General features: G+C 23.9%; 1 protein-coding gene across 2 annotated transcripts in view; it reads left to right on the forward strand.

Moving 5' to 3' along the window:
• The window catches only part of LOC123260212 (ribosomal protein S6 kinase alpha-5-like), a 34,566-nt gene that overhangs the window by 5,682 nt on the left and 5,625 nt on the right, over positions 1 to 23,259 (forward strand). Inside the window, exons 1-3 of one of the 2 annotated variants that reach the window (XM_044721225.1) lie at positions 3,204 to 4,697; positions 22,309 to 22,383; positions 22,491 to 22,709. In XM_044721225.1, the coding sequence (XP_044577160.1) occupies positions 4,481 to 4,697; positions 22,309 to 22,383; positions 22,491 to 22,709 (511 nt within the window). In that variant the 5' untranslated portion in view covers positions 3,204 to 4,480. Of the gene's footprint in view, positions 1 to 3,203; positions 4,698 to 22,308; positions 22,384 to 22,490; positions 22,710 to 23,259 lie in introns of those variants that run through there. The other variant, XM_044721226.1, reaches the window with a different exon arrangement.

Below are 23,259 nucleotides of genomic sequence, written 5' to 3' on the forward strand. Positions count from 1 at the left end.
TAACTTACATGTTTATGTTTATACATAATTAATTGACTTAATAATGTAATAGCATATTTACAAGGTAGATTAAGAATTAACAATAATACAGCACTGACTTATGAATTAGAGATAAAACATTAATTAAGTAAAAAATTAAAAACTGGACAGTTTACAGTAGTAACAAAATGAAAAGATAGAATAATAGAAGGAAGAAACAAAAGGTATGCCCTGTACAATTAATGTAAATTAATAGCTCTACTATATGGTAATTTAAAGTGCACTTCAAACATCAAAGTTAAACAAGTAATCAAAAATTTTATTCTTAAAGACCTTTAAACTCGTTGAATTCATAATCTCAGCTGGCAAATGACGACATGTTTAAAAATTAAAAGAAGAAATAACATTGAAAATCAAGTAAAGTCAGTTCATTAATTAAATCTCTTGAAAATAAAAAATATACAGTAATATTATACTCCTAAATATATAAATAATAATAAAAAATTTTAATTAGTAAAAAACTTGAAAAACTATAAATGCAATTTTTTAATACTAATTTAAATAAAAATAAAGTTAGCCGACATCTAAAAATTTTTATTTTTTTTTATTAAAGAATTATTAAAAAAAATTTTTTTCACTTGTTAAAAACTTAAAAAACTATAATTTATAATTTATAATAGTTATAATTTATTAAAATAAAAAAATCAAAAATGTCGGCTAATTTTATTATTATCTAATTTAATGAATAAAAAAAATTTAGTATTGAAATTTAAATACTTACAGATTTTTTTAAATCATGGAGTCCCAGAAGACATGTTTAAAAATTGAAAGAAGAAATAACATTAGATTTAGATTTAGATTTTTGTTTATTTAATGCCAAGGCACAGACCAAATGGCAATTTCAATTACATAGTAAATACAGTTTTTACAAGAAAGCAATTTCTGTGAGTACATAATATAATATAATATAATATAATATTGTTCTATAATTAATTCAACTTATTTATATATAAACAAGGTAATAAGAAAATCATATTAAACTTGGAACTTAAAGTATAATAACAATAATTTTAAAATATAGAATTTTAATGTCAGTTCATTAATTAAATCTTTTAAAAATAAAAATATATAGTAATATTATAAGGTAAAAGCCCCAATAGATGATCACGTACCAGTATATGATCACTCCATGTATTTGTATATCTATATTCACAAATATAGGTATACAAATACATGGAGTGATCATATACTGGTACATGATCATATATTGGGGCTTTTACCTTACTCCTAAATATATAAATTAAAAAAAAAAAAATAATTAAGGTAAAAGCCCCAATAGATGATCATATACTGGTACATGATCATATATTGGGGCTTTTACCTTACTCCTAAATATATAAATTAAAAAAAAAAATAATTAAGGTAAAAGCCCCAATAGATGATCACGTACCAGTATATGATCACTCCATGTATTTGTATATCTATATTCACAAATATAGGTATACAAATACATGGAGTGATCATATACTGGTACATGATCATATATTGGGGCTTTTACCTTACTCCTAAATATATAAATTAAAAAAAAAAAAATAATTAAGGTAAAAGCCCCAATAGATGATCATATACTGGTACGTGATCATATATTGGGGCTTTTACCTTACTCCTAAATATATAAATTAAAAAAAAAAAAATAATTAAGGTAAAAGCCCCAATAGATGATCACGTACCAGTATATGATCATATATTGGGGCTTTTACCTTACAAATATTTAAAAATAGTCTGCCGGAAGAAGTAAGTGATATTTTGAAGAAAGACAAACGCGAGAAGAAAAAAAAATTTGAAAAACCCAGGGCATATGTAGAATGTCAGGCGTTCCTGTGAAAGACCCCCGCCGTGTGCTTTTAAAATCAGCTGTTATTCCCCGAGCCGATACGATATAATACGAGAAACCTCTACTTACATACTCTCAAGCGAAGCCAAGCCGGTGTAGAATACAACACCAACGAGGATTAAATAGTAGGGGTATTTCAGTTACTCGGCACAGGCGAGCAGTCGGCATCGAGCCTTCGTGTCACTTCGTGCTCTCTCTGCGGCACTGACACAGACATCTGTGTAGCGGTATAGAGTAGTATTATATCAACATATAACACTGGCAGTACCTCAATCGTCTTCTCTCTTTTTATCCCACATAAAAATTGTATTAAATATTTCTTCTCCGTCTCAGCTGGTACACTTGGCCATACTACTCCAATCTAATCCTCAGTGTTAATATTAACATTTAAAAATAATCAGCCGAAGTTAAGTGTAATATTTTATTATCGTGTCAAGTGTCATTAATCAACACTATCAGCTGTCGATTATCAATTAATATTCAAACAGAGATTCTGGTTATTATCAAGTGAAAGTATTTTAATGGTTGACTTTTATTAATCAAGGTTTATAAAAAAGGAAATAATTGTTTATAAAGTGATTGAGATTTTAGGAACAGTGTTGAAGGGTCTTTCGCGTGACACCTGTCTTCCGGCAGACACCAATCGACCAGAGAATAACACGAACATATGCCGTCGTGGTTGTTCAATTCCAGTGGAAAGTTTCACGATTAAAAACTCTTTCAGTAAAGATGGCATTACATTAGCGTGCTGATAAGTGTTTGTTACACTTACTTAACAAGTTTAAGTATTTCAAAATAATATATCTCTGTTTATTATTCAGCTTTAAGTGACCAGATACACAAGTGTCTTATAAAGTGTTAAAAAAATAATTTAATTACTTAAATCAATTTTTAAGCGATTAATCTTCAAATTTTGGAGCAAAATAATTTTTTTAAAAATAAATTTTAATTTTAGAGCAAAATAATCTTTAAAAAAATAAATAAAAATTTAAAAAAAAATAAATTAAGAATTTGGAGCAAGTTAATTTAAAAATAAAAAAATAAAAATTTTGGAGCAAAGTAATTTTAAAAGAAATAAATTAAAAATTTGGAGCAAGTTAATTTTAAAAAAAATAAATTCAAATTTTGGAGCAAGTTAATTTAAAAAAATAAATAAATAAAAATTTTTGAGCAAAATAATTAATTAAAATAATATTTAAGAAAATAAATTTAAAATTTGGAGCAAGTTAATTTAAAAAAAAATAAATAAAAATTTTGAAGCAAAATAATATTTTAAAAAATAAATATAAATTTTGGACCAAGATAATTTAAAAAAAAAATAAATTAAAAATTTGGAGCAAAATAATTAAAAAAAAAATTAAATTTAAATTTCGGAGGAAAATAATTTAAAAAAAAAATAAATTACACTAGTGAGTTAAAAAAGAGAGTAGCTGGTGAATAAATGAGGACATGAAACAAGAGGAGGAAAAAATAACTTTGGATAAAAATTAAAAAAGTATTACAGTGCATTACGAAACGTGACTTTCGTGTTTTGTATTACACAAAGAGGTCTTGCTCAAAGCACGAAAGAATCAGCTTGGTACTCGCAGGGAGTCAATAAGTGTGTCAGTAGAGCTCAGTCAGCCGTCGAAGGCTGAGTATTTATCAGTTTGAGTCTAAGCAAAAAAGCTAATAGTTATTTAACTGTTATAGATTATTATTATAGTAATAATTATAATAATTGTGATTAGTTTATTTAAATCCACGGAAGTGATTGTCCTTCAATCACGTTTCGGTTAAATCAATTTGTATTCCAAGGTAAAAGCTGCTGGCCCACGTGTCAACACTTTCATCACGTTCCTGTTCCAAGGCACGTGGTCACGAACCAATACATCTGAGCGCTACACCATACAGTACAGCAGTACAGTAGTAGTTGTATATCATTACTTGCATATAGACATACAATGATCCAGGTGGTGTAGGTAGATAGATAGAGAAGAAAACTACCACTACCAATACTACATTGATGTACAGTGCCTTGAAAAGTGGTCATGCGCTGCTGTTACTGCCTTTAACTTGGATTATTCTTGCTGCTGCTGCTGCTGCTGCTGCTGCTACTGTTGTAGTTGCTTCTGCTGCTTAAACTCCCACTAATGCAGTTTTAAGCGTGTAAATTATTTTAACAAGAAAAAATTATTTAAAAAATTTTTTAACATTTAAAAACAATATTAAAAGTTAATAATTATTTGGTGTCATTGGAAATAATTCGAAGAATAAAATAAAATAAAAAAACAATACTCGCAGTGAGGAAGAATAATTATTGTTATTGTTATTGTTGGTAAAAATAAGCAGAAGCCAAATGGAGGTGACTAAAAAATATTGTGCTGAGTTAAAGTGTAAAGAAGAATAATAATTTTAAAAGAAGATATTTATGTATTGTATGTTAATATATACGCATTATATATTACGAAGAAATATAACGTCAAGATGCCAAGGTCCTAGCAAATGCACGCACCAAATAATAGATTTGTGATTTTATTATTAATTTATTTATTTATATTATTTGGATTGATACTAAATTATTAGTATCATTATTTTTTATTCCGTTAAATTATAATTATCGGATAAATGAAGTCGACCAGCCAGAAAAAAATTTCGGAGCACGAAAGCGGTTATTTTGAGGACGGCAGTGACGTTGAAATTGTTTTTGAGGATACTTCTATCGGGGATGGAAGAAAATGGGGCTCCGGGTCCTCTGGACTGTCTAAGGCCATACGGAAACTCGACGTCACCGATTCGCCCGCATCTCCGGACCCGGTATCGCAGGAAAAAATTGATGATGGAGGTAAATTATCTATTTATTCACTATTTTATTATTTTTTTTTTTTTAATGTGTTAAATCTATTAACCTTACTCTAGTAGCCATGAATTTTATATAATACTAAAGTTAGCCGACGTTTTTAATTTTTTAATAATTAAATTAGAACAAAAAAATATTTTTTAAAAATTGCACTGACAGTTTTTAAAGTTTTTTATAAATGAAAATTTTTTATTTTATTTTTTTATCATCATTTTTTCAATAAAAAAATTTATAAAAATTTTTAGATGTCGGCTAACTTAATTTTCATGAATTTTATTTGTACATATTTAGTATTAAAAAAAAATATGTACTTGAATTATTTACTCCATTCAAGTAAACTTTAATTCTAGTCCATTATTGATCTGTTATTTTATTTTTATAAAGAAAATTTAAAAAAAAAAAAATTTTTTTTTAAATTTATAAATAATTTAATATATTTTTAAAACACACATATTTATTCTCTTTATCTGAAGCATAATAATGAGTATCACCTTGTGATAAAAAAAATTATTGAATTTAAAAATAGAATTGTAAGAAAGAAGCGCAAAAAAAGAACAAGAAGAAGAAAAAAAAAAAACTTTTGATCGTCAACAACTTTTTAGTGAGTTTAATTTTAAGAACGTAATAAAAGAGCATTTACTATTACTTGTTGTAGCAATCGATTGTAAATTATACATTTTTTAATCAATAGTTCATATCACGTAATAGTAAATATGTTTACTTATTACTTATTAATTTTTTATTTTCAAACGCTACGCATGTAATGTATGATATGTCAATACATCGCTTGTTATTTACCATTTCGAGCAATGACGTTGGTATATTGTGTTAGTTTGCGTCAATGATCACCAACGTCAACTATTTAAGTAATTAACTCCGATATTGATTGTGAAAGTTTTGATTTTGTAGTTTGTAAGATGTAAATCGTAAAAAAATATTAAATATTTACAAGTGGGGTCAATCATTTTAATTTTTTTTTGAACGAAATTTCTATTTGATTTTATTATTATTATTATTTTTTTTTTTTTCAAGGCCATGGAGTCGTAGCTCCCTGCGGCCCTCCAAAATACAATATAATGAATGTGAATTAACAAAAATAGTGTATTACAGATATTATTAATAATATATTATTGATATATTTTTTTTGAAAAATGCATAAAAAATTAACAATTAAAAAAAAAAGTTAATTATCATAATTTTAACAAATTATCAAAAAAATTTGTAAATTTCTTTGAAAATTTTAATATTCAACTTTTTTTTTATTGTTTGTTTTTTTTATGTACTTTTCAAAAAAATATATATCAAAAAATGATAAAATAGAAATTTTATCCGAAAATATGAGCAAAAATTTTTTCCAACTTTTGAAGGCAAAAAAGCTATTGAAATCTTTATTTTTTTCTTTCACGACATTTTTTATCATAAATGCGCCGTAAAAACAAGCAGAATAAAAAAAAAAAATTGAAAATGTTAATTTTTCACCTTGATGTGGCCAAAAAACCCCACTTGTAAATAATCACCAAAATTTCTTATTTTAAGAATTTTTTTTTACTTTAATCAAGAATATAAAATTCTTCATATTTATTTAATTGATTCGACATCACGATAGACAGAACTATAAAATTTACTTAGCTTAATATTAAATATTACTAAACATAAGGTTAAAAAAGTATAAAAGCCTAAATTTATAATTTAATATAAAAAAAAGTGTTTTATAGCGTTTACTATAGTAAATATCAGACTATCACTTGTTAAAAATTACAGTTTCAAATAGTAAAAAGCATTAAGTCAATAATTACAGTTTGGTTTTTATCGTAGCAGTTAAAATTTACTATTTCACTTTGTAAATATTATCGTTGAGAACATTAAATTTTAAACTGTTGCTATAAAAATTTAGTAAGCTTTGTTGATAATTTTTACATATCATACTAAAATCTTTAGAGTGCAAACAACAAACATTGTTGGAATTATTAATTATTATACTTCAATATTTAAACATCCACTCAGCTTTTATTAATATTTGAAATAGTGTTTATTATAAACCAATTATTATTTATTAAAGTTTAATTTTTTTCCGTGGAATAAATTTTTTTCTGTGTACTATTCGAAACTTTTATTCCGTACACCAGATAGATAGTTAGAGTATTGAATCAGTTAGAAGGTTTCGTATTACCGGCTGGATGAAAAAATAAGTAGATAAAATAGATGGAGCAATTGTTGAGCTATTGAAATTAATTGTAAAATAAATTTTTATTTAAATTAATGATAGATATTATGTATAATAATTATATAGGAATTTAAAGTAAAAGTTTTATATAAATAGAGATTAACCGGTGGATAATGGATTAAAAATGTGTGCAACGTCTTTTATCAGTTGTCAAGCCGGTTACTAAATAGAACACCGAGGAGAATCGATAGGCTAGATATATGTGTTGCTAAACCGCTAGATAGAGAACGAAAGACTAGACTAGAGCCTAGACCACGTGGGGAGAGATGCTGAAGTAGTATGCGACCTAGTGATGGTTATAAGTTCTAGTAGTCCATCAGCACCGGCACCAGCTTCATCCTCATCGTTATTTCCTTTACGATTATTTTCGTTCTTCCCCTCGTAGTATTTTCCCCTTTATAAAACACCCTGTTTATCCTATACCCTATCCATGATGTGTCCGTAGCTCAGCTGATACCCAACGTGCTCTATATTAATATATCTGCTCAGAACACAACGTGTCCTATCACACAGCACACTAACTTAACTTAAATACATTGATATAATGGATTATTATTATTATTATGTATATAGGGATGGGAAAATAAAAAATATTCTGGGGACTGAAGCTAGAACGTTGAGGCTCTTGATGATAATCGATCCCGACTGATTGAACTACTGCCCTATTAAAAATTTTAACAACTTTATAATTCATCGTGTCGCTGAGTGATTTTAATGGATTGTATGTTGTATATTATGTTAGGTGGGCTTTGTAGAATAATAGAGGAAAGTTGTGGGCGAATTTTTAAAGGGCAAGTTAAGTAGAGCTTGACAATTTTTTATGAATTAATTATATTTTATTTTAATGTTGAAGTTTAAATATTGAATTTTTTAATTTTATTCATGAAACTGAAATTTAAAATCTGATAATTTTTATTAATTTTTTAACTAATAAATTATAGCAAGAAAAATTCATTTTAAAAATTCCATCTTTAGAAACTCTAAAAAATTATAAGTACAAAATTTTATAAAAAATTTTCTAGTTTATTATTTAAGAAAAATTAAAAAATTGTCAAGTTTCTGCCAATTTTAATAATGAAAATAAAGTTAGCCGACATCTAAAAATTTTTATGATTTTTTTTATTAAAAAATTATTTTAAAAAATTTTTTCATTTGTTAAAAACTATAAGTGCAATTTTTTAAAAACATTTGTTATAATTTAATAGATTAAGCAAAATAAAAAAATAAAAAATGTCGGCTAACGGTATTACTATATTTTAATACCATGATAATAGCAGACACTTGAAAAATAAAAAAAAAAAACGAGGTTTAATTATTTTTAAAAAATTGCATTTATAATTTTTTAGAGCTTCTATGGAATTTTTTAAATAAATTTTTCTTGCTATTTATTTGTTAAAAAAATTCTAAAATTTATCAGATTTCTCTCAATTTTAGTATCATATTTTATTCCTGTAAAATTAAATATTTTACATATATAATATGAAATTTTATTTTATAATTGAAGTCAAAAAGTAAAAAAATTTTTTATGATATAAAATTTGAAAATTTAAGTATAAAGTAAAAACTAATGTAGATATAATTTTAAAATTACAATTTAAATTTTGATACTGAAATTAACATACATCTGTCAATTTTTTGGATTTTTATAACAACTAAATTATTATGAAAAAATTTTAATAAAAAATTCTACATTTAGAAATTAAAAAAAATTACAAGTGCAAATTTTTTAATAATATTTTCTTTTTATCATTGATTTGTTATAAAAATTTTAAAAATTGGCTATCTGCTGACTTGAGTATCATTTTAAATTTCATAAAAAAAATTAAAAATTTCAAATAAAATAAATTTTTTATTTTAATTAACGAATCAAAATACAAAAATTCTTTACTAAATAATAACGCAATACATATGTTTTAAAACTTATAACTTCCTATGTAACATTGCAAAAAAATAACCTTCAACAACTTCATTATGGATGTATATTTAAAATATGAGTCAATCAATTATAAACTAAAAATTTTAATTCAATTATCAAAAAAAAACTCTTCAACTTCCTGGTCATTAACTTGATAATTAATTTGAAATTTTCAAGGATTTTGCCAAAAATTTTAATAAAAAAAATTCTGCAATCTTTATTATTTAAAAATAAATATCAATCTAAAGTATATTAATATTATACTTAATACTTATATACATTATACTCATTGCAGCTTCAGCTGCGGCAGTCTTAAGAAGACAAAAAAACATTACAAGTGTATACTTAAGTATGTGTACATTACTACTGACAACATACTACTAGTTGTATTACCGCTACCGTACTATACCGAGCCTCACGTGATATGATGTAGATTTATGCACATACATATGTTCCTCTACTGTACCCGATAAATACACATAGAGTAAGATCCATGCATTCACTAGCACAAATAAGCCAGCAGAGTTCGCGTGTACCAGCCTTGACATTTCAATGTGATGTACAAAATCCTGCTGCTCACTCGTATCACTCACCAGCTTATGCTGGCTAACTCATACGAAAATTTTAAAACCTTAGCTTTGAATTTTTTTCATTGAGTTTGACAAGTCATCAGATCGCCACCAGTTGGCTTATTAATTATTGGACAAACGCCAGTCCTTGGATTTAAATTAAAAAAAGCCTTTTAAATATAAATATTTCCATCGTTATCTTCCTTTTAAATTGTAAATACACATTTGTATTTATAATTTATAATTAAATTTTTTTTTCATGGTACTAAAAAAAAAAAAATATTTACAGACGTTTAGAATTTTATTTTACAAATAATTTATTTTAAAAATTATTAAAAAAAAAATATTCTTCTTTTATAAAAAAATTAAAATTGTAAATTAAATAATGAAGATACGATAAAATTGATGGCTATTTTTATAAAGAATTAAATTTCTAAAAAATAATGTCTGATTAAATTTTCCCTAATCTTCAATATTTAGCTGGCTATTTCAATTTAAAATTTTAATTCATTTTTAAAGAATTTTATTATTTTTGCAAATAATTTATTGATAATTATTAAACTAAAAAAAAAAAAATATTTTTCTTTTATAAAAAAATTAAAATTGTTAACTTTAATTAATTTGTAAAAAATTTTATTATTTTTGCAAATAATTTATTGACAATTATTAAACTTAAAAAAAAATATTCTTCTTTTATAAAAAATAATTTTAATTGTAAACTTATTAATTTTTAAAAAATTTTATTGTTTTTGCAAATAATTTATTATTGATAATTATTAAACTTAAAAAAAAATTCTTCTTGAAAAAAAAAAAAACAAAATTGTAAACGAAATAATAAAGATACGATAAAATTGATAAGGATTTACTTTATAGAGAATTAAATTTTCAAAAAATAAATGTCTGATTAAATTTTCTCGTATCTTCAATATTTAGCTGGCAATTTCAATTAAAAATTTGAATTAATTTTTTAAGAATTTTATTACTTTTGCAAATAATTTATTGATAATTATTAAACATAAAAAAAATATTCTTCTTTTGTAAAAAAATTAAAATTGTAAACTTTAATTAATTTTTAAAGAATTTTATTATTTTTGCAAATAATTTATTAATAATTATTAAACTTACAAAAATATTCTTCTTTCATGAAAAAATTAAAATTGTAAATAAAATAATGAAGATACGATAAAATTGATGACTATTTTTATAGATAATTAAATTTCCAAAAAGTGTCTGGTTAAATTTTCCCGTATCTTCAATATTTAGCTGACAATTTCAATTTAAAACTAATTAATTTTTAAAGAGTTTTATTATTTTTGTAAATAATTTATTAATAATTATTAAACTTACAAAAATATTCTTCTTTTATAAAAAAATTAAAATTGTAAACTTTAATTAATTTTTAAAGAATTTTATTATTTTTGCAAATAATTTATTAATAATTATTAAACTTACAAAAATATTCTTCTTTCATGAAAAAATTAAAATTGTAAATAAAATAATGAAGATACGATAAAATTGATGACTATTTTTATAGATAATTAAATTTCCAAAAAATGTCTGATTAAATTTTCCCGTATCTTCAATATTTAGCTGACAATTTCAATTTAAAACTTTAATTAATTTTTAAAGAATTTTATTATTTTTGTAAATAATTTATTAATAATTATTAAACTTACAAAAATATTCTTCTTTCATGAAAAAATTAAAATTGTAAATAAAATGAAACTTTAACTAATTTTTACCATTTAACATATTTCGCATATAAGATAAATGTTTGCAAGTTTATATCGATATCACTTCACCTTTATCTCTAGTCCTCCTACCCAACGACATTGGACGTGTAGTGTATAATATTGCCGGCTAGAAAATATACGAAGGATAGATATAATATATAATAATACAATATAATGCATGTATAAGCCTAAACACCTTGAACTTGCTGCTAATACAAGTCAACTTCTTTTATCGTCATTATTCTATTCTAAAAGTATATTTTTAACTTTCTCAAGTTTATACTTTCGGCCTATATTTATGTGAATTTATATTTACTGTACGAGTAAATATAAATGTATATAACACGATAAAAATGGAGAATTAAGTAGACCGTTAATAGGTTTTAATTTATATCTGTAATTAAATAACAATAAGAGATTGGTTTTATTTAGATTCAACACTCTTGGTATTATTTAAGTGAAATCTAGTCTACTGGTGTGCAAGTAAATCTTTTAATTGAAAAAAGATGCGATTAGTTTCCTTGAGAATTTTATTTATGTGTGAGTGTAAACTGAGAAAGGTGAATAAGAATATATAAGGCATTTAAATAATGTTATTATTCTCAACTATCTTTATACTTTAACTCTTTTTCTTGATAAGCTATATATTACTGCGAAAACGTTACTTATTACGGTATTTTTGCTTCTTAATATCTGATTAAATTTACAATTAGTAATTAAATACCAACAATTATTTATTCCCCTCTTAATTCAAGAAATTTTTAAATATTTTAAAGCCGTTTAATATGAGAAACGTTTTTGAACTTTTTTTTTTCGAACAACTTTCACATTCACTTTCAAAAGTTAAAAAGTTCATGTAAAAAAAACTGTAATGTTACGGTTAAAATGTGATGAAAAAAAATTTATAATTATTTAAAAAATTTTCTATATTAATTTATTTATTAAAAACATTTTTTTTAATTATTAAATGTCAAGAATTGTTGAAAAAATTTTTTTTAAAAATGAATTTAACTTTTCAATAATTTATTTTTAATTATTCTATCTTCAATAAATTAAAATTAATTATTAATAAAAAAAATGATTAAAGTTTAAATATTGAAGATAAAAAAAGTTAAAAGAAGAATTTAACTTCAAAATCGTGATTTTTAAATAAAAATTTTATTACTGATAAAATTTATCAGTAAATTTAGAAAAAAAAATTTTTTACATAAAAATAATAACAAATAAATAAAAAAAATTTTAATTTATTTATTAAAAGAATTTTTTTTTTTTTAAATTATTAAATGTCTGTTTTAATGTCAAGAATTATTGAAAAATTTTTTTTAAAAATGAATTTAACTTTTCAATAATTTATTTTTAATTATTTTACCTTCAATAAATTTTAAGAAAAAAAAAAAGATTAAAATTAATTATTAAAAAAAAAAGATAAAAAATTATTAAAGTTTAAATATTGAAGATAAAAAAAAATAAAAGAAGAATTTAACTTAAAAATTGTGATTTTTAAATAAAAATTTTATTACTAATATTATTTATTTGTAAATGAAAAAAAAAATTTTTTTTACATAAAAATAATAACAAATAAATAAAAAAAACTTTAATTTATTAAAAGAATTTTTTTTTAATTATTAAATGTCTGTTTTAATGTCAAGAATTATTGAAAATTTTTTTTTTTTAAAATGAATTTAACTTTTCAATAATTAAAAAATGATTAAAGTTTAAATATTGAAGATAAAAAACAATTAAAAGAAGAATTTAACTTCAAAATTGTGATTTTTAAATAAAAATTTTATTACTGATAAAATTAAAAGAAAATAATTTTTTTTTTTACATAAAAATATAGAAAAATAATAACAAATAAATGAAAAAAAAATTATAACTTTAAATTCACTCGGTTATAACTTTCTCCGAAGAAAGTTTGAGCAGCAGCTCGTTTATTTGAAATGAATCTAGAATTATTTAAGACAAACATTTTACCTCGATAAATCACAAGACATAAATACAAAATATTATTTAAGTTTTAATAATTAAATTTTTTTTTATTATTTTATAAAACGAATATACATTTAAATTATTTATTAAGCTGTCGTTTAAAACATATATATCTTTGGTATATTTATCAGACGTCTTGCTTATATTTATATTAAATATACAGGACTTTCATCAATGTGTTTGCGTACAACAAACTCTTATCGTTCGTTTCCTCGTAAAGTACTCGACTTGCATTATATTAACTCGACTCTAATCACACAATACAACTCAAGTGTGCTCAATATTAGTTATTTATTCGCTACAAATAAATCTTTATTTAATAAATAAAATTATATTTTAAAAATTGAATTTCCGAACCCGTAGCTCAATAATCAACCGGATATCATTTTATGGCTCCTAAAATAATCGGTAGTAAATATTTAATCGATTCACGATTAAATATTAACGATTAACGATCAACGATACATTTAATTATAAAATAAATAATTTATTCAACGAGTATACATCAGCTGAATGATAAAGAAGTAGGAAATATAAAGTGATATATTAGCGAGTCAAAGTCTATTATTCATGATAGATTTATTGGTGATTATCCGATAGAAATTCATTGCAACATACAAATAATGCTCGTGTACTGCAATAAAACTAAATAACAATTATTATTGAAAACTACCGTCGATAATTTCAAAATCAGATTTTTTTTTCATTGGTTTAATTTACTGTAAATAAAATATCAAATTTATTGCTCTTATTAATCTATTAATTTCAAAATTTTATTTTAGATATTTAAATATGAAATTATTTTTATTTTTAATCATAAAATACTAGCAACCTTGCAGTAACTATGTGACTTGTGAACTATGAATAAATAAAATTTTGCTTTATTAAATAATGAATTTTGTTAAATTGCATTGTAATTTTTTATTTATTGAGGTTTTTAAAGATATAAGCTCATCCCGATGTTGCACTCATCAAGAGCTTTCATTTGAGTACCCACATCCATTTTGATATATTTTTCATATATACATATATATAATATATATAAATATATGAAAAATTGATGTAGGTACTCAAATGAAAGATCTCGATGAGTGTAACATCAGGATGAGCTTATATCTCTAAAAATGTCAATAGTTCTCAAGATACAAGGTCGTTTCTTAATTATGTTAAATTGCACTGTACTGTCTTAACTATTGACATTTTTAAAGATATAAGCTCATCGCGATGTTACATTCATCAAGAGCTTTCATTTGAGTACCCACATCAATTTTTGATATATTTTTCATATATACATATATATATAATATATATAAATATATGAAAAATTGATGTGGGTACTTAAATGAAAGGTTTCGATGAGTGTAACATCAGGATGAGCTTATATCTTTAAAAATGTCAATACTTCACAAGATACAAGGTCATTTCTTAATTATGTATCTAGATATAGAGCATTTTCGAATGCAGCCTAAATACTTTATCATAATAAATTGACTATTGGTGAGAATGATATAAAACCTTGAAAAGGCACAAATTCAAGTCAAGACCTTTGCAATGACACTTTAATTTAGATTATTAAAAATTCTTAATTTCAAATTTAAATAACGCGTTAATATTACTGTAAAATTTTTCGGTAAAAAATTTAATTTTATAAAGTGAACAAAATTTTTATAAAGTTTTAGTTTAAAATTTTCAATAATTATGTTGAAAAATTTTGATACTTCATAATGAAAAAATTTAATATTGAATTTTTTAAATCAATATTTAAAACTTTAATAATTTTAATAACCAAAATTTTTTTCAGGACAAAGGTACTAAAATTAAACGAATAAAAATTTAATAAACTAACTTTTTATGATTAATAAATAATGTATGTTTAAAAATTTGTTCAAAAATTTGTTAACAACTATACTTCAGTTTAAAATCCATAAAAGTTATTTCTGCGAATCAGTAAAAAAACGCATCAACCTCCTTTCAGTGAAAAATATTTTTTTAAATATAATTTTTAAGGCAAGATAATAAATTCACATTTTAATAATCTTTTTTATGCGATGAAACAAAAAATTCATACATAAATTTTAATTCTAAGGATTGAAAATGAAATTTTTCATGAAATTTACTTCCCAAGTCTTAAAATTTTTTTTTAGTCATAAAATAGATAAAAATTCTGTGAAAGTAAAATTCACCCAAACATTTTTTATCGCTGATAAGTAAAATAAAATTCTCTAAATATTTTTCAATACAAATTTAAAGTCCACTTGTTGTTTGTTGACGTTAAATTGAACAATTCAGTTACATGAACAAGAGTAAATAGATATCAATACAAATTATTGTATAATACAAAGCTTCTGATACACAAATGATTTAATTTTATTCAACAAATATTATAGCTAGTATCCAACAGCTGAAGGCCATTATTGATGGGTTTTAAATAGTTTAAATATTTAATGAAATCGAATATTAGTCTGGCTGATAATACTGCTATCGACAGTCTCTACAGTGAGTCAGGTAACCGAAAGAAAGTCGGTCCCGTTACGAAATAGCGAGTGAATGCCGGCTATCTAGGTCGTACAAAAGCGGAACTTCCGTGGCAGGGGACAGGGGTTTGAATCTCTGTTCAAGTCCCGTACTGCTGACGACTGTTATACTGTTCTTTTTTCTTTATTCATTTTTTTTTTTTATGCATATAAATATAAATATATATATATTTAATTCAGTATGCCCGTATCCCCTCTGGTGTCTCTGGTGTCAAAATATGAAATATCATTTTTATTAAATATTTATTTCGAAACTCTGCCGCTCAGGCGTAAAACTAATAAAAAATGTAATATTCATAAAACATTAATCAAGTTAATTTTTTTTTATTATTTACTTAGAAGTTTTTATTTTTTAAAAGTATTTATAAAGTTCTTTTTGTTAATTTATAAGTTTGATAATTATTTGAGGTATTTTTTAAAAAAATTTTAATGAAAATTTGTGATTTTTATTTCATAAAATTATAATTAGAATTGTATGAAATGTTGAAATTATATAAAATGAAAAAATTAAATTTAAGTTCAATTGAAAATAATTATTACTTAAAAATTTAACAGCAAAATTTAAAAAAAAATCTTTGTAATTTTTTTACATATATTAATAATAATAATAATCTATATTATTAAGAAAATAAGCAAAATTTTGTGGCCAGTGTATTTATATGATGAAATCGATTTTTTTAGTGAAATTTAGTGTCATTGTGAAGGTCTTGATTTGAATTTGTGCCTTTTCAAGGTTTCATATCATTCTCACCAATAGTCAATTTATTATACTAAGTATCTAGGCTGCATTCAAAAATATCTCTATTAGATATATAACTAATAAATTACTTGGTATCTTGTAAACGATTGACATTTTTTAAGATATAAGCTCATCTTGATGTTACACTCATCAAGACCTTTAATTTAAGTACCCACATCATTTTTTCATATATTTATATGTATTATATATATGTATATATGAAAAATATATCAAAATGCATGTGGGTACTCAAATGAAAGCTCTTGATAAGTGTAACATCAGGATGAGCTTATATCTTTAAAAACGTCAATAGTTAAAAAAATACAGTGCAATTTAACAAATATCTGGTGAAATATTGATATTTTTTAAAATATAAGCTCACCCCGACATTACACCCATCAAGACCTTTCATTTAAGTACCCACATCAATTTTTCATATATTTATATGTATTATATATATATATGTACAGATATCTTGTGAACCAATTACATTTTTTAAAATATAAGCTCATCCCGACATTACACTCATCAAGACCTTTTATTTAAGTATCCACGTCAATTTTTCATATATTTATATGTATTATTATTATTATTATTATTTATTTATTTAATTGGCCATGAAGTCGAAACTCCTTGCGGCCATCCAAAATTGATACAAAAAATCTTAATATAATATATAAAGTAGTGTGTTAAGTAGTATATATAAAGTATATATGTAAAGTAGTATATATAATGTAGTGTGTTAAACACTCAGTATATGTATTATATATATGTAGATATGAAAAATATATCAAAATGCATGTGGGTACTCAAATGAAAGCTCTTAATGAGTTTGACATCAAGATGAGCTTATATTTTTAAAAACATTAATAGTTTAAAAAATACAGTGCAATTTAACAAATATCTGGTGAAATATTGATATTTTTTAAAATATAAGCTCACCCCGACATTACACCCATCAAGACCTTTCATTTAAGTACCCACATCAATTTTTCATATATTTATATGTATTATATATATGTATATATGAAAAATATATCACAATGCATGTGGGTACTCAAATGAAAGCTCTTGATGAGGGTAACATCAGGATAAGTTTATATCTTTGAAAAAGTCAATAGTTAAAAAAGTATAGTGCAATTTAACGAAAGTCACTATTTAATAAAGCAAAATTTTATTTATTTATAGTTCACAAATCACGGTAGTCACATAGTGACTGCAAGGTTGCTAGTAATAATAATAATGATAAAAACAAATTTTTGTTCACAAGTTCAATTTTTTTATTAAAAAAAAATGTAAAAAATACAAATCAATTTAATAATAATAACAATAAACAAATTTTTGTTCAAAGTTCAATCTTTGTATTTAAAAAATAAATGTAAAAAATACAAATCAACACATAAATACAATATGACTACAAAGACTATAAAAAACTATTTATTTTTAGTAAAAAATTTACCACACTTTTGATAACATCAACTGGAACGATTAGTTGGTTTACTGTGCTCTTTTTCAGTCTGCTCAATCTCATATTTGAGTGAATGGGTGATTAGATTTCATTTAATTTTATCATTGGAATTATTTGTTATTTGATACGTCATCTACTTTTCCACATAAACAAAAAAAAAAACAAATCAAGTAAAGAAGAATACTTTATACGCTTCCCAGCCTTTGTCTTTACTAACAAAAATAGTCTGCTATTGATTCAGGGAAATTTCCTCAATATAATGAATCAGAAGAAAATATACCAGTATCTTTTTTCCCACATTCTGAGTAGGTCACGAAATTTTCCTATTATTCCCACAGTTCTCTCGACTAATAATAGAAACTTTTTTTTGTCTAAAAAATCAGGTAATAAAACATTTAAGTTATTTAAATGTCCAAAGGACCTTAGTAGAAGGAACTTTAAAAGTTGAATAGACATTAAAAAAAGTGAAAGAAAATAAAAACTGCTAAACTCAATAAAGTTAACAAAAAAATAATAAAAAAAAAGTGCAAAGAAACAAGTTACTCAACAATCAATTAAGCCAAGTACAGCACTAGAAGATAAGAATCTAGAACAGATAATTCGACTTTCGTTTTTCCCAGTCCCTTCGACGACCTCATACTCACCCGTACCGCCCAAAAAGGGAGGGGCTACAATTGAATCTCGTCATATAATAAATACGTATAGATCCGATCCAACGCTTAGCTCAATCTGTTTAAATTGAAAGGGACAGCTGTCTTTTAAATTCTTTACTACAAGTGGGTCAAACAATAGCTCCGTCTTCATCATAAATTATACAAAATTTGTTTACATGTCGCCAGTCATTAAATTTACAGCACCCTTATATCTATACTTAATGCTTGTGCTGAGTTCCCTCTCGACCTTGCTAATTTTCAGTCTCAAATCTATTATTATGGAACAATAATAATACTTACTTAAGTACAGATTTAAAAATTAGAAGTTAATTCCTTAACACTAAATTTTTTTTATTTTCATGCAACTTCAAACTACAGAAGAAAAAATTAACTTGTTTTAAAAAACAACTTTTTAAGTAAAAAAATTCTTTTTCTAAGAAATTTTTCTTGAAATTTTGACAAAGAATTCTGCGTTTTGATTTAAGATAAAGAAACTTTTAAAATAATTTTCTTGGTTCAAGAATTTTTCTTTTTAATAAAATTAATTTTTTTTCTGTGTATGATTGAAGAGATAAAAATGAAAATAAAAATTTTTATTTTGAGTTTATATTATCATTATCTACTTTTACTTAAAATTAACATAAAAATTTATTTTATGGAAAAAGCAAATTATTTTTTTTGTATTTTTTTTAAGGTAGTACGGTTATGAAAGCAATATTTTAAGAAATCCTCGAAACTTAGAATATAAGTCATTAAATACATAATACATATGCTGTTAAAATTTGAAGACGATTTACCGTACCTAACTTGAGATAATTGCAATTGAAAATGACATTTTTGTACATGTAACATAGGAGAAGCGTGGGAAAATGACAGTATTTTTAATTTTTTCCATCGAAGGAATTTCACGACTTTATCGAAAAACTAGTAGATTGAAGAATATGATATTTCGAACAATTAAAAAAAAAATGAAAATTATTTACCGTGTAGTTTTCGAGATTAATTAAAATAAATTTCACTTTTAGAGGATTATTTTTAGGAGAGGGGGTACGAAAAACAGCCGCTAGTCACTGAAACCGTAGTGTGTGTGTATATGTATAGAGAATATAGTAGTCGACGAGTACAGTAACGTTAAAAAATTTTAACCTACAACCTTAGCTCTGTCGATACGTATAACATGGATAGTGAGCCAAAATTTTTTATCTGAATTGTCGCGGAGGTACTACCTTAACTATAAAATTTAATAAAATCACTAAAAATTATTATAAAGTATAAGTTTAGCAGGTCAAATTTCAAATGATCACAATTTCTAAATTACACACAAAAAAGAAAAATGTAAAAATTACATTATAAATAGTAAAATAAGCGTCGCTTCATATAAAAAACTGGAAAAATTGCAGTTCAAAATAACACATATAAATTCAAACTTTGATGTTAATTTTCAGAGCTTTCAATGTAATTTTTACAAAATCTGTAATAATTACAATCTGAAACTGTAATTTTTCCAGTTTTTTTATATGAAGCGCCACGTTACATTAAATAATGTAATTTTTCCTTTTTTCTTCTTTCCGTGTAATTAAACAATTCTGCTCTTCTTTGAATTCTTTCAAGATATTAACCCAAAGAAGAAGTATACACAGAAATAAAATTAAATTAAATCAAGAGAAAAATTCTTGAACCAAGAAAATAATTTAGAAAAATTGCATTGTTTTGAAGCAAGACAAAAAATTCTTGAATTAAGTTACCAAGAAAAATTTCTTAGTTTAGGAAAATGAAGTTCTTCAAAATTATTCACTTGATTCAAGTTAATTTTTTTTCTGTGTAGAAAGTTTAATAAAGATCTCTGAAAAATAGTGTTATACTCCATAATATAAATAAATTTTTCAATGAATGCTATTTTCTGAATTCCCCAGCCAAAATTTCCAGCAACTTCGCCATAAGACCGAATGCAATAGTAAGATTTATAAAGAAATCTCATAAAAATTGACGAAAAATCCAAGAAAATTGCGCTTGACACTTGATCGGGATAAAAAAATAAATACTTACAAGTGTTTTTTTAAGTACTGTACGACCATGGTGATGTCGTACTACCTTGACACAGATACGGAGAGACGGAGTTACGGTAGAGAGAAAAAGTAGTGTAGTAGACACGAGGGTTTGGTTCTTTTAACAGACACAAATGATGTAAATGGAACAGAACAGTCCCCGTGTAGCATTTGTAGTATGTAGTAATAGTAATAGTAACTATAACTATAACTTAACAGGGAATTGAACAGTCCTCATTTTGGTTGAGTCATGGCGCAATACCTCCTACTTGATACTTCATACTGGGGCTATATTTAACAAAATTAAACAATGTATCATACTTGATATCACATGTATGTAGTATGTACTGTCTCATGACAATTTCTCTTTTTACTTTCATCTTTTCAGGCTGTTAAATCATCCGCCCGCTTGCGTTATTATATAATTTAATAATGAAATAATGAGTAGTGAGTAATGAGATGTGTTCATTTATTTTAGGTTTTAATTTGGTGCTGATAACACGGCAAGCTTCTATTCTATTTATCACCTGACCTACTTTGGTACATTACACATTCTCAAAATGTAGGCTATCATATTAAAAAAATATTTTGTTGCGCTAACGCTTACATGTATTTTTTTACTATTGATAAGAGTTAGCGCCTTTATTTTTTTAGTGATTAATTATTGATAATTTTTGTTTTGGTTAAATCACTTATTTTTTTGTTGACATAACATTTTTAAGAAAATTATTTTACACAAAATTCAATCTAATTTAAAAACTTAAAAATCAAAATATCAATTCTTAGTCGTAGATAAATTCCTAGATGCGTCAATATCAATAACTATTTTCTAGAATTACTTTAAATTATTCTCAACCTTTTATAACTTTCCCAGAAATTTAATCGATTATGTCATCCATTGAAACTACGTAAGAAAATTCTAAATAATTTTCAAGACCAATTTTTCAAAGATTTTTTTAAAGATTTTAAAATTTTAAAAAGAAAAAAAATCTTATGTTAGTTTAGAAGCTTCCAGGATGTTTATTAATATTTCAGAATAATTTTTTTTTTTTTTTTTTAAATAAATAAAAAATTGTGCATTGATTATAAAGTGCAAAGTTTAAACATATATTTAAATTTATGCGTTATTAAAAAATATAAAAAATTTTTCACAATAAATATTCAAAAATTATTAATAATTATTAAAAATTAATAATAAGTATTAAATATTATTAATATTAAAAATTTTTAACAAAAAATATTAAAAATTTCTTACAAAAAATTTTATTAATTTTTTTCTTTTATTATTATTATTATTATTATTATTATTATTATTATAAAGTAAAATTTTCATACAATACTGATTAATGACTTACAATTGTAAAAGTATATATTTTAACAGTTGTTCCAAGTCTAAAAAATATATTTACATTATTGCCCAGACATGCATTTATGATAATTGAATGAACTGATTATTAAAAAAAAATTAATAATCTTCATTAGAATTATATTCGCAACATTGAATATAAAAAATAATAATTTAATATTTAAAATCTGGAATATTTGCCATAATTAAATGTTTACCTTTAAATAAATTATGATAAGAGACCAAAAAGATTCTCGTAATCACCTTGCATAAATAAATAAAAGTTTAAATTATAAAATTAAAGTCAATTATTTAAAAAATAATTTCTATGCTTATTATCTGAAAGAAAGTGTTTAATAAAACTTAAAATTTTTTGTTACAGTAAATTTAGCAGACAGTGGAGGCCAGAGGGTCGATATGACGCACTTTGATCTGCTCAAAGTCCTCGGGACTGGAGGTAAAATAAAATAGACTTTTTAGATTTTATTTATGTTATTTTGTATTAATTTAAGAAATTATATGATGATTAATAATTTTATTTATTGACTTTTTTTTTAATTTCAGCTTACGGTAAAGTATTCCTGGTGCGGAAAAGAACGGGTGCTGACTCTGGCCGTCTCTACGCGATGAAGGTCTTAAAAAAGGCGTCAATTGTACAGAAGAAAAAGACAACTGAGCATACCAAAACAGAGAGACAAGTATTGGAGGCTGTTAGAGACAGTCCATTTTTGGTTACTCTACATTATGCCTTTCAGACTGACGCTAAACTTCATTTAATACTCGGTAAATTCATTTTTTAATTTTTATTTATTACTAGCAACCTTGCAGTCACTGTGTAACTATTTTGCTTTATTAAATAATGACTTTTGTTAAATTGCACTGTACTTTCTTAAATATTGACGTTTTTAAAAATATAAGCTCATCCCGATGTTACACTCATCAAGAGCTTTCATTCGAGTACCCACATGCATTTTGATATATTTTTCATATATACATATATGTAATATATATAAATATATGAAAAATTGATGTGGGTACTCAAATGAAAAGTCTTGATGAATGTAACATCGGGATGAGCTTATATCTCTAAAAATGTCAATAGTTCTCAAGATACAAGGTCGTTTCTTAATTATGTTAAATTGCACTGTACTGTCTTAACTATTGACATTTTTAAAGATATAAGCTCATCCCGATGTTACAATCATCAAGAGCTTTCATTTGAGTACCTATATGCTTTTTGATATATTTTTCATATATACATATATATAATATATATAAATATATGAAAAATTGATGTGGGTACTCAAATGAAAAGTCTTGATGAATGTAACAT

Source organism: Cotesia glomerata, linkage group LG2 (genome assembly GCF_020080835.1).
Source record: "Cotesia glomerata isolate CgM1 linkage group LG2, MPM_Cglom_v2.3, whole genome shotgun sequence".
Taxonomy (NCBI): Eukaryota; Metazoa; Arthropoda; class Insecta; order Hymenoptera; family Braconidae; genus Cotesia; species Cotesia glomerata.